Source organism: Rhinopithecus roxellana, chromosome 8 (genome assembly GCF_007565055.1).
Source record: "Rhinopithecus roxellana isolate Shanxi Qingling chromosome 8, ASM756505v1, whole genome shotgun sequence".
Classification (NCBI taxonomy): domain Eukaryota; kingdom Metazoa; phylum Chordata; class Mammalia; order Primates; family Cercopithecidae; genus Rhinopithecus; species Rhinopithecus roxellana.
In genome coordinates this window covers 135157565-135171494 of record NC_044556.1, presented here as the reverse complement: position 1 = coordinate 135171494, position 13930 = coordinate 135157565, and the positions used below count along the sequence as shown (strand labels likewise).

The 13930-nt window shown below is 37.6% G+C and overlaps 1 protein-coding gene across 1 annotated transcript in view; it reads right to left on the bottom strand.

The window, feature by feature from the left end:
* Positions 1 to 3126: 3126 nt before the first annotated feature.
* The window catches only part of RNF2 (ring finger protein 2), a 55637-nt gene continuing 44833 nt past the window's right edge, over positions 3127 to 13930 (bottom strand). Inside the window, exons 3-7 of the mRNA XM_030936872.1 lie at positions 13513 to 13673; positions 11955 to 12170; positions 6937 to 7209; positions 5320 to 5491; positions 3127 to 5092 (exon numbers count right to left, since the gene is read on the bottom strand). Of these exons, the coding sequence (XP_030792732.1) occupies positions 4991 to 5092; positions 5320 to 5491; positions 6937 to 7209; positions 11955 to 12170; positions 13513 to 13673 (924 nt within the window). The 3' untranslated portion in view covers positions 3127 to 4990. The remainder of the gene's footprint in view (positions 5093 to 5319; positions 5492 to 6936; positions 7210 to 11954; positions 12171 to 13512; positions 13674 to 13930) is intronic.

Here is a 13930-nt window from a genome sequence, read left to right as displayed (position 1 = left end):
TTTTCTTTCCTTATTAAGTCAAGAACTCTTATCTTTTCACTTAACGGAAGCACTTTATGGCTTCTCTTTGGTATACCCAAATTGTCAACATCACTACCCTTGCATTTTGGGGCCATTAAGTAAAACGAACACAAACACTGCAATACTATGACAATCAACCTGGTAACCATAACAGGTACTAAGTGACTAATGGACGAGTAGCATATACAGCAAAGATATGCTGGACACGGGGATAATTCATGTCCCAAGTGGAATGGCATAAGATTTCCTCAGGCTACTCAGAACAGTGTGCAGTTTAAAACTTACGAGTTATTTCTGGGATTTTCCATTTAGTATTTTCAGAGTGCAGCTGACCATGGGTAACAAACCACGAGGGCAAAACCGTGGATAATGGGAGACAACTGTAATACAATGTGGCAACTCTGGAAATCAGAATCCCTTTAGGTCCCCAGGGTTTGTTGTGTTTGCTGTTTAGTGGCCTTCTTTTGACTAACCCTATAATGTGTGCATTCTCTGCTGTGACCACTGAAGTCTCTGCTTCATTAGCTTAGTGGTCAGCTAATAACTAGACAGACTTCTTCAAATGCTCTGAACCAGTCTCTGTCTTGCTAAAGCACTCTGTCTGGGATATGCCTTCAAAGCTCCAGCATATAGTTTACAACTGTGGCTTACCCTTCACTTCCTGCTGGCACACAGCCTCAATGTCAGCTACAGGTGAGGTTAGTGCCTTAGATTTTTTTCTTGGACATGCAAACAGTCTTGCACATACGCATGGCCTCTGAGATTCCCAGGAACATAATGGAACTTTCCAAAACCCTCTACATTTCTTACTTTTTACTCAGCTGCTTTTTAGCCCCACATGCCTCAGCCAAGTGCTGTGTTAAACAACTGCAGGGAACTGTTTTTCACAAACACCATGCAAATAGAGCTTTTTAAGCAAAGTGAGCTGAGTCCAGTCAAAGACATGCTCAGAGAAAAGAGCTTTTCAGTGAGGTTACAGATAGGTCAAGAGTGATAATTCTCTGGAGTGTGATTTTTTCTGGGGGGGGGGGGGGGGGTTGAGGCTATTTTGGGGGAAATTGAAACTTTTCTGAATAGAAATACAATGGGAATTTAAGAGATGCCTTTTCTCACTTGGCATTTCAGTTACCTCACATTTAGTTATCCAAATCAGAATCCTGAGCCTTTGTCTTCTCAAATGTGCACAAAGGAAATACTGTCTTCCTAAGACTCAAAGGGTTAGAAATGATATAATGCAAAACTTATTACAAAGCTAAAATAATCAAAATAGTGTGGTACTGGCATAAGAACAAACATATAGACCAATAGAATACAACACCCAGAAATAAACCCTCACATATGATTTAGAACAAGAGCACCAAGATCATTCAGTGGAGAAAGGGCTAAGAAAACTGGATATCCAGCCAGGCGCGGTGGCTCAAGCCTGTAATCCCAGCACTTTGGGAGGCCGAGACGGGTGGATCATGAGGTCAGGAGATCAAGACCATCCTGGCTAACACCATGAAACCCTGTCTCTACTAAAAAATACAAAAAAGTAGCTGGGCAAGGTGGCGGGCGCCTGTAGTCCCAGCTACTCGGGAGGCTGAGGCAGGAGAATGGCGTAAACCCGGGAGGCGGAGCTTGCAGTGAGCTGAGATCCAGCCACTGCACTCCAGCCTGGGTGACAGAGCGAGACTCCGTCTCAAAAAAAAAAAAAAAAAAAAAAAGAAAACTGCATATCCAAATACAAATGAACAAAGCTGGACACTGAACTTTCACCATATACAAAACTCAAAATGGATCAAAGACCAAGAGCTAAAACTACAAAACTCTTAAAAGAGGAGTATCTTCATGACACTGGATTTGGCAATCTTCCTGAATATGACACCAATAGCACAGCCAAAAGAAAAAACACACATATACTAGACTTCACCAAAATAAAAAAATTCTGTACATCAAATTCTGTCAATGATCAAGGGAATCAAAAGAAAACCCACAGAATGGGAGAAAATATTTGCAAATCATGTATCTGATAATGGATTACTAGCTAGAATAAAGAATGTCCACTACTCAACAATAACAGAACCCAATCAAAAATGGGTGAAGGACATGAATACACATTTCTTCACAGAAAACACACAAACGGCCAATAAGTACAGGAAAAGATGCTCAGCATCACAAGCTATTAGGGAAATGCAAATTAAAACCACAATGAAAGGAGACATCCAATAAGACAGCTATCATAAGGATACCCCTTCGGATAATTATTTTAAAAAGAAGAAAATAAAATAACAAGTATTACAGAGGATGCAAAAAAACCAGAACCCTTGTTCATTGGTGGTGGGAATATAAAAGAATGAAGCTGCTATGGAAAACAGTTTGGAGTTCCTCAAAAAATTAAACATAATCATATGATGCAGTAATTCTGTTCCTTCATATATACCCAAAATAACAGAAGGCAGAACTCAATTATATACTTCTACAATAATGTTCGCTGCAGTATTACCAAAAGTCTCCATCAACAGAGGAATGGATAAACAAAATGTGGCATATACATACAATATTATTCAGCCATAAATAGGAATGAAATTCTGATACATGCTATCACATGAACCTTGGAAATAATGTGTGATTCCACTTAACATGAGACACCTAAAATAGTCAAATTCAAAAAAAGAAAGTAGCATAGAGGTTGCTAAGGGTTAAGAAGAGAAATGCATTACTGCAATTGCACACAGAGTTTCTGTTTGGGGTGATGAAAAAGTTTTACAAGTAGACAGTAGTGATCATTACACAGGAGAGTGAATTTACCTAACCCCACTGAATTATGTGCTTTAAAATGGTTAAAATTGTAAATTTGATTATGTGTATGTTACCATAAAAAAAATTTAGAAATAAGTACCCAAAGCCTTCACACCACTTGTGGTGAGCCTTTTGTTCCTCAGTTGAGATAGTGATAACAGAAATTACTTAGATAATACTTTTTGAAACCTTGGTTGGTAGTGATGGCCAACAGCATCTCCTCTCCCCCTACCCCAACACACATCCACACACACACACAAAATACACTCAATACCCTATCAAATACCTAGAATTATATTTCACAAAGGATTACACAACCAATAATTTCACTAATGATGCAGTTTATATCCTCCCATACTAACAGATAAAAACACATACATTCTCTAAGCACAAAGCTTATCTTCACAAATAACTCTGCTTAAAGACAAAATTTCAATTAATAATCACAATGGGAATTTAGTTATGTAATGCAACTACTAATCTAACGTCATCAACAAAATCTAAGCAGTTTTATCACAAAACCAGGGTTATATTCAGTGGGCATGCATTAACAATCTATACAACTTTAACATTACACCAGAAAATGAATTGAATATATAAAAGTTCCCTTGATTTTTGGTGGTTTTCAAATTTCATGGCACAGATTACAAAAAAAAAAAAAACCCTGTAAAAACAGATTTTAAATATTTTCAATAAAATGGTAAAAAATTGAATATATACCTTTAAGTTTTCATACCAGGCTGAAGATTTAAAACATCAAGCTGGCCCCAATCTGTCAAAACTGACAGATAAATATTTACAATGACTAGACAGACTTTAGTTACAAAGGTACTGGAGGTCTACACCCTCCTATCAAAAACCCTTTAGGGTTAATTTCTCAATGCAAACATGTCTTTTTAAATACTGTGATATATAAACTTGGAAACATACCTAGAGTCTGGAGAGAGATGAAATACAACACACAAGTCAATCTTATTTCTGACCTGTCAAAAAAGCCTTCTGGCACCCAAACATCCAACATTGTCCCTCAATATAAAAATTAAGAACAGTAGAATGACTTTACCCTACTGGCTGATGTTTTTCTACAGAATTATCTTTCACTACATATCAAAGCAGGGCTCAAGCTCCATTAACCTTCTACAGAGTGTAGTTAGAAGAGCGCCAAACTTATAAACTGATGTGGCAACCCCAAAATGATATACTTTTCCAATGGAAACAAACTTTTTTCCATTGTTCTGTGTGCCATGTTATTCTTGAAACTTATGTGGCTACAAGTAAGAAAAAAATTAGGGAAGTTCTGAACATATCTTGTACTTTTCATCAAGGCTAAAGTGCAAAATATCTCCATTATCTCTGATATTTTAATGGGAAAAAATCACATATAATAAAGGAAATGAAGTGACAGCAGAACTAATAAAAAAAAAGCACTCTCAAATATATACTTGAAGACTATATTTTACTACCAATTTAATTTTTCTTTCTTCAGCAAAATCTGTCAATGAACCAAGTTCTCATAGAACTTAAGATTTTGTTTGATTCTTTCCAAAAGGACCAGAAATTCCAAAATTACGGGGAAAAAGAATGGAAAAAAAATAACACTGCATGACAATGGACACTAAGTTCATCAAGAACTTTTTAAAATGAGATATTATGGAAGAAAATACCATGAAAAGAATAATCCTATGAGAATTGTTTTTAAGGACAGTAAATTTGAGCCTTGGGTCTTCATGAAGATACTACAGTTTATATAGAAAACTATAAATATACAAGACTCCGGGGGGAAAAAAGTCAGAATACATATTTAACATTCTGTATGATTAAAAATCTTTTAAGGGGAGCGGGAAAAGGACAGCCAACTGAATCTTATAAGAATACAGAAACTGAAAAATTCCTGGGTCAAAAGGGTGCTCCAAGTGGAACTACACTTTGTGGGGAAAAAAAAAAATCACAAGAAATTTTAGATATATTTTTTTAAAGAAAAGAAAAAAACACTGAATAATTGCAATCCCTTCCAAAAAGGAAATCTTAAATTAAGGGGAAAAGATTTGAATAGCATAAACGAGTCTGGCTCAGAAAGAAAATTGAACAACATATCCAAGATCTGTCCATAAAAGTAATGCCAGTATATCTTTAATATTAAAGAAATAGGCTATAAAAAAGTTCAGTCTCAGAATTGGTTTTTGAAAGCTCATTTGTGCTCCTTTGTAGGTGCGTAGTAAAGTTCCATGGGTTTATTCACTTTCCAGTATTTCTCACTGACCAATTCCAAAGAAAAAGAGCCGTTTAGTACCTAAAACAAAAAAGAAAGAAATTATGAAAACTGCACAAACTATAATAATGAAATGAAACTAAAATTGAAGTTCACAGAATCTTTTTATTCAATCTTAGGAATAACTACTTGTCACTTAACACTGTGTTACGGTTTTTTACATTATTTATTAGATTCTACCCCACCACTTGCCACTCAGTTGGTCAATGTGCTCCCAGTTTCAACAGCCTATTATTTTAAATACTCACAGTGAACTGGCCACTGGCTGTTGCTATATAAATGGTATACTGCTTCTCACTGGCTGTATCAAGGTTCATCTGGTTTGATTCACCTTTGCTTCGAAGTTCTTCTAAAGCTAACCTCACAGCCAGATACTTGGATAAGTGATCAACAGTGGCGTTACCAGAAGTCTTTATGTATCTAGAAGAATAAATAATTAAAAATTTCATTTCTAGAATATGCCAATGAGAAAAATGTACTTAAATTATGGAATATATTTCTTAAAAACTAAGTAAAACGGAAATGTCTCAATTGTTGACAAAATAGTATCAGAAATCTACCGCTCTACAATCTAAATTTCTTACTGATAGGCACAGAAAAGGGGAAAGTAAACACTCAATATCTTACTGTCAGTCTACAAAAGCTTTACCTACCTTACCTTCTGCAAAATATGATACACAGTGACAAAAATCAAACAAATACACAAAGCACTAAGGGGGAAAAAGGAACAACATATCCCCAAACCTGAATGACCAGAATCTGCTGGCTATAGCAGCAACAGAAACAGAATAGAAGCTAATTTCTTATTGTCTAAGAATTAAAATGTCTTTTTTAAGACTAAGCATAGAAATGTTCATTTGGGCCGGGTGTGGTAGCTCACACCTGTAATCCCAACATTTTGGGAGGCTGAAGAGGGTGGATCACTTGAGGTCAGGAGTTCAAGACCAGCCTGGCCAACATGGTAAAACCCCGTCTCTACTAAAAATACAAAAATTAGCCAGGTGTTGTGGCGGGCACGTGTAATTCCAGCTACTCAGGGGAGGCTGAGGCAGAAGACTCGCTTGAACCCGGGAGGCAAAGGTTGTAGTGAGGCAAGATCGCGCCACTGTACTCCAGCCTGGGAGACAGAGCAAGACTCCATCTCAAAAAAGAAAAAAAGAGGCCAGGCACGGTGGCTTGCGCCTGTAATCCCAGCACTATGGGAGGTCAAGGCAGGCAGATCACGAGGTCAAGAGAACGAGACCATCCTGGCCAACATGGTAAAACCCTGTCCCTACTAAAAATATAAAAATTAGCTGGGCTTGGTGGCACGAGCCTGCAGTCCTAGCTATTCAGGAGACTGAGGCAGGAGAATCGCTTGAATCCAGGAGGCAGAGGCTACAGCGAGCTGAAATCACGCCACTGCACTCCAGCCTGGTGACACAGCAAGACTCCATCTCAAAAAAAAAGAAAAGTGCATTAAGGATTTCTAAAGCATAATATATCATTCAATCCCTCATTCAATAAATATTTGATGCTTATCTGTACTCAACGGCAGGCAGTGTGCTGGAGATACGGTAGTAAAGTGCCATTCTTGCCAGCATGAGTTTTAGAGCCTATTGGTACTCTAGTATCATTGTTGAGAAATTTGAATGGGCCCCTTTACCTTCTCTACCAAGGAGAGTCATTCCTTTCAGATGTGCAACTTTGGGTGGAAAGCACATGAGGGAGGAAGGAAGAAAACAACAATCTAAGGCAGCTAGTAACTGAACCCCCGCAATCAATGGGATGACAAATATTGCTCCTACTTCTTACACAAGACTGCCTTTTACCTCCAAAGTAAACATTCTGAATTTAGATAATCTGAAACTAATCCACACACTTACCTCGTCTGTGCACTGTCATCTTTTTCCATAAGTGTGGGATGAGGCCTGAATACTAATTCAATTTCACTAGCACCATCCATTACTGGATCAATTGCCATTGCTGCATTGTTATTATCAAGCTCAAGCCCAGAATCATCAGATGTTTTGGTCCGTTTGTTACTAGGGCCTGCTTCCTGATTGCTATGTGTGGAGGCATTACTACAGTGTGAACTGTCACCATTATCTTCTGCTCCACTACCATTTTCAATCTGTTGTTTCTTGCCTCGCTGCAGTCTAGTCAAGAGGGAAAAAAGGATGCATAAAATTTACTTTTAGGTCTTTAAAGCAACAAATCTGAAACATGTTTGCTACTGAACTTTAGAATTCCAAAACATACTGGTAACTGAATTTGCTCTGAGTTGGATGACATTGTTTCCCACATGTTCCTGAAAGATCTAAAAAAATCTCTCTCACTCACAGGCAAACATTTAAATAATTTAACAACTGTTTCTATTCACTTAATAATTTTACTGGCCAGGCATGGTGGTTCACACCTGTAAACCCAACACACTGAGAGGCCAAGATGGGAGGAGCTTGAGGCCAGGAATTTGAGACCTGCTTGGGCAACAAAGCAAGATTCTGTCTCTACCAACAACAAAAAACATTAAGTAGCTGGGGGTGGTGGTGCACCTATTATCTCAGCTACTTGGGAAGCTGACACAGGAGGACGGCTTGAGCCCAGGAGTTCAAGAGTGCAGTGAACTAGGATCACTCCACTGTACTCTGCCCTGGGTCAGAGTGAGACGCTATCTCTTAAAAATAGTTTTCTTTATTAAACAAAAGACTTTAAGAATTAATTGACAAATCTTTATATTGTGATCATTTTATGTCATGAGGTTACAGGTCTGAAGGCATGATTCAGATACGAAAATGTAAAAGTTCTTAGGGAAGATATTTATGCCTCTTTAAAGAAATTCTTAAGGAAACAAAATTTAAGAAGAATAGTAAGTACTTTCTCCCTGCTGACCTTCCTCAAAGTCAGCTGAGGCAATACAAAATGAATCTGAGGAAAATGCGATGGTACCTAAATAACCAATGTGGATACAGAAGCTGCACTCTAACAAGCTCAGATACTAAAACTAATTACCGGGCAAGGCACTTTATACATACAATCTTGTTTACTCTTCAAAACAACCTGTCAAGGCAGTTACCATTACTGTCATTTTCTAGTTGAGAAAAGCAGAGAAACTCAGGTACAAGATTAAATAATTTGCCTAAGGTTATACAGCTAGTAAGTGCCAGAGCTAGAGCTAGGATGTGAACCAGACCACATTCTTTCTACCACATTGCCTGCGTCCCTAACTTTATAGATTAAAAAAAAAAAAAAAGAAGAAGGAATATATGATGAAAAAGAAGTATGAAAGAATGCCTTGCATTTGTAAGAATACTGTCATTATGTTTATTGCCAGAACAAGGAAATAACAGTCCAATAGTTAGGAAAGATGCTCAAGAACTCATGCTCCAAAAAAAAAAAAAAAAAAAAAAATCCTGCTTGTAAAATTTATAGATCATTGCAAAACTAAGAGGGGATGACCAGAATGTTAAATAACAAACGATGATTCAAAAATATGTAAGCACGCACAATGGAATATTATTCAGCCCTAAAAAGGAAGAAAATCCTACCACACACAATATGAATAGACATGCTGAGGTCATTTAAGTAATATAAACCAGGCACCAAAGTACAAATACGTAACTTGGTGGCCTATAGTCAAGTAAAAAGAGAAATTAATAATAGTAAATAACAACAACAGAAAACCCAGAAGTCCAAACACTGCATGATTTCACTCATGTGAGGTATCTAAAGAAGTCAAATTCATGAAACAAAGTAGAATGACAGTTATCGGGAACTGGGGGGAGGGAGAAATGAGGAGTTAGTGCTTAATGGATACAGGGTTTCAATTTTATAAGATGAAGAGTTCTGTAGATTGGTTGCACAACACTGTGAATGTTCAGCTTTGAGGAGCCGATCATTTAAAAAAAAAAAAGAATGTACTTAACACTCCTGAACTCTACACTTACAAATGGTTAAGATGGAAAATTCTGTTATATGTCTTTTACCACGACTTTTGAAAAAAAAGGTATGAACAGGCTAAAATAATGGGACGAAAAATTAATAGCACAACATAAAGACGAAAATATCTTCTAAAATCCACAACTAAAGCAAATTTTAGTTGACCATAAATTACAATGACCTAACAGGTTTATTAAGACTCAATATATTTATTTTTATCCCATATCTCTTTCCAAAAAAGGATTGATGTGACAGAGCTACATTAATGTCACTGCAGGTAGCATTTAAAGAATAATGTTCATATAAAGAACATTAATAATCTATTATATCCTACATTTATCAAATCACATCTATGATACTACATACTGTCCTAAGGATAGCATTTTAAGAATGACACAAATCTTGAGAGTCATATGAGGAACAAAAAAATGAGGAATGTGAATATTAAGCCTTTGGAGGGACACGTACGAACATATATCTATATAAAAGTATTTGAAAAGACAGAAGCAGAATCTGAAATATATGTAAAAGTCAACATAAGCATTTCAACATAAGACAAACCCACACTGCTGCACACAAGAGACTAATTTTAATTCAATGTAAAGGAAGAACTTAAAAATTCACACATCGATAAATATTTACTGAGCAGCTACTACTTTAAGCCAAGCATGGTTCTAAATAATGGTGTTAATAAGAATCAATGATACTGAAACAGTCTCTTCCCTCTTAGGGGTCATATTCTAGTGTAGCAGGTCACACATCAGAGAGTGATACGTGCTATGGGGAAAAAAATGAGGCAGGGAAGGTAAGGAATTATAGAGTCCTAGAATGGAAGATGAGAACTTAAGCAGATACCTGCTAAGAAAGTGAGGTGGTGTGCCATGTGGATTATTTGGAAGAAGAGGGTTCCTGAAATAGAGTAGTGTAAGTACAAAGGCTCTGAGGCAGAAGAATGCTTGGTGAGTCTGAAGAACAGTAAGGAAGCTGTGATAAAGTTGCCAACAAAAGAAAGCAGTGCCTATCACACAGCCCCACCACTAGAAATGTACAAGCAAAACCAAAGGAATATTTGCTAGGAGAGTCCTGCTTTTAGCAAACGGTTAAATTGAACAACCATTAAAGTCCTTCCAACTCTTAGGAATGTAAAATTCTTTTAAAAATAAATACATTTAACATTTAGTACATTATACTTTGGTAAACAGAGTGGTAGGCCAGTTTAATACTGTCAGGATGGAGCACATCTTTTAACCTTTAAGTCAGTGGTTTTTGACCTTGACCACACTACAGAATCATCTATGGAACCTTAAAAGCAGAAATCCTGGACCCTGATTACTGGGACGGGGATGATGCCTACAAGTTTTCTGAGTGAGTGTGATGTTCAGCCAAGGCGAAAACCACTAGACTGAGATGGGGCTTTACTATTATCTCCTTCTATGGAAAATAATGATTCTCCTTGAGGCCTGAATAAATCAGACGATAATGTCAGAGAGGAAAAGAAGATGAGGGTAGGGAAAACGCCCACCTTATATAGGGTCTTTTGGTTTTTAGCCTGAATCTGAATGTGAATAGAAGTTATTAGAAGGCTCTGAGCAAAGGAAAACCATGATCTTCCTTTCAATTTAACAGTATCTCTGGCTGCTGTGCTGAGAATAGACTATGTGGGAGTAAGCACGGGAAGTAGAAAAACCAGTTGGGAACTTATTTCAATACATCAAATGAAAGACTGTTGTGGCCTAAATCTGGATATACTATGGAGAAAGCAAAAGGTATTTATTTATTTACAGATTGGAATACAGGATGTGTGAAAGAGATTTAAAAGCGACTCCAAGGCCGCGTGTGGTGGATCACGCCTGTAATCTCAGCACTTTGGGAAGCTGAGGCGGGCGGATCACGAGGTCAGGAGTTCGAGACCAGCCTGGTCAATATGGCGAAACCACGTCTCTACTAAAAAATACAAAAATTAGCCAGGTGTGGTGGCGTGCGCCTGTAGTCCCAGGAGCTGAAGCAGGGGAATCGCTGGAACCCAGGAGGGAGAGGTTGCAGTGAGCCAAGATGGTGCCACTGCACTCTGGCCTGGGTGACAGAGCAAGACTCCATCTCAAAAAAAAAAAAAACCAACTCTAAAGTTTCTGGCTTAAGCAAGTAGAATGATGGAGTTGCCATCACCCGAAATGAGTAAGAATGAAGAGAAGTAGGGAGTAAGTTCAGTATTCATCATGTTAAGTTTGAGATGCTTATTAGATACCCATAAGGAGATGTGTCTAAAATTCAGGTTAAGTCCAGGCTGGCTATATAAATTTGGGAGTCATCAGCATACAGATGGTAAATAAAACCATAAAACTGAGTAAGATAATTTGGAGACAGATTTTGACAGAAACAAACACTGGTCTCTGGGACACACCATCTTTAACAGTTAGGGAAATTGAAATAAAAAGTACAAAAGAAACAAGTAAAGAAACAGTTAATGACATACAAAGGGAACCAAGAGACGATGGCCTCCTGAAAGCCAGGTGAAGAAAATTATTTAAAGAGAAGGGAGAAATTAATTGTGTCAAATGCTGCTAAGTAAGACGAGGTCTGAGAATCAGTCATTAGATGGCACAATGAAGAGATCACTAATAGGTAACAGCAATATGATGGGGTGGTGAGGATGAATGTCTGATTGGAGGAGGTTCATAAAAGAATGGGAAAAGAATTGGAGATACAACTCTTTCAAGGAATTTTGCTATAAAAAGAAGAGGAGAAATAGAATGGTAAGTTGAGAAAAAAGTAGGTACAAGAGAGATTCTAGTATTTTAAATGAAATACCCTATTATGCCTGGAGGCATGTATTATACCTGCATGAAAAGTAATCATGCAGTACAACTATTTGTTACTGTATTTTAACTTTTTCAAAAAGTAAATTTAATTGTTAATAAAGTATTCAGAAAAATAGCTACCCTCTCTGACCCTCTTTCCCATATACCTGTTCATGGCCTGTATCTTCAGTCCTTCCTCAATGCTGTGACTGAGTGCTTGCTGATTATTGTGCTTGTTGATCCTGGCTAATACTCTCTCTTGATGAGCTTCATACTCATCACGACTTGGATAAATTTTGCTGATGAGTGCATCAAAGTTTGGGTCTGGCCTTAGTGATCTTTTGGAAACTAGTTTTTTCCGACAGGTAGGACATTCTTTGTTGCTAAATAAAAGGAGGGGAAAGCAAATGTAAACAATGCTAGTATCTTTGGACTAAGACAAAAATATCTGGCTTCTGGATATTCACCTTAATTCCAATACCTTTAATAAGTCACAGAAATGTAAACCGATTAACCTGAATTTCCTTGAAACTCTGACTAGTGGGTAAGCAAGATTCTGGAAACCTCAAACACTCTATACCACTTGTCAAAAGAAAAAATTTGAGTATTTCCAAAGATAATTCATAAATAACCATCTTAGAAATAAAAATCTATTCTCTTCTAATTTAAATTTCCCCTTTCCAATATGCATGCTTTGCAAGGAAAAAATACCCACTAATATATATGTTAATTTATATGTAATAAATTATTTTATTGAAATAATACTTTCATAAGTATAGTATTTTATACACTTAAGTGGAAAAATCATGGTTTTACGCTTTGTAATTTCCTCAAAACAAATACTCATCCTATGAAGTGTCTAAAAATCAGTGATTTCAATACAAAGATTTTCCTACAATTAAAACTTATACTTCAGAAAGATTTCTAGTTCTCAATCAAACACTTATAGAAAATGTATTTCTCGGCTGGGTGCAGTGGCTCACGCCTGTAATCTCAGCACTTTGGGAGGCCAAGGCGGGTGGATCACGAGGTAAGGAGTTCGAGACCAGCCTGACCAACACGGTGAAACTCCCCCTCTAATAAAAATAGAAAAATTAGCCAGGCGTGGTGGCACATGCCTGTAATCCCAGCTACTCAGGAGGATGAGGCAGGAGAATCGCTTGAACCCAGGAGGTGGAGGTTGCAGTGAGCCAAGATCGTGCCACTACACTCCAGCCTGGGTGACAGAGTGAGACTCCATCTCAGGAAAGGAAAGGAAAGGAGAAAGGGGAAAGGGGAAAGGAGTAAGACGAAAGGGGAAAGAAGAAAAAGAAGAAAGGAAAGGAAATGTATTTCTCGGCCAGGTGCAGTGACTCATGTCTGTAATCCCAGCACTTTGGGAGGCCAAGGTGGGTGGATCACCTGAGGTCGGGACTTCAACATGCTGAAACCTGGCCAATGTGTTGAAACCCCGTCTCTAGTAAAAATAATTTAAAAAATTGGCCGGCCATGGTGGCACAAGCCTGTAATCCCAGCTACTCTGGAGGCTGAGGCAGGAAAATCGCTTGAACCTCCAGGAGGCAGAGGTTGCAGTGAACCAAGATTGCACCACTGCAGCACTCCAGCTTGGGCAAGAGCAAAACTCTGTCTCAAAAAAAAAAGAAAAAGAAAAAGTATTTCTCAAACCCTGGAAAGCATTTTCATGGTAAATTTAAGTACCTAGTATAATAACTCTTCTCAACATACCCACTTCTAAGGGCTGTGATGATGCAGTCTGCACAAAAACGATGTAAACACTCCTTCGTAGTCATGGTGTTCTTCAACATATCCAAACAAATTGGGCACATTAATTCACTGTGTAGACTTCGAGGTGAAACCACAATTTCTAAGCCATCTGTTATTGCCTCCTGTAAAAGAGTCACTTTAAAATTAAAAGCTACTTAATTTTTTATTATGGACAAGCTCAAACATATAAAGATACTGGAAATGGTAAAAACAAACATATATGTACCCATCACCCAGCCACTGCCATTGTCAACTCACAGCTAATTTTGTTTTGGCTATAATCGCCTACAGCTTCCCTCAGCCCCACCACCACTATATTATATAAATGCTCTTACTTTAATGCTAAAGGTAACATATTCATGTATTTAAAAGTTTACTA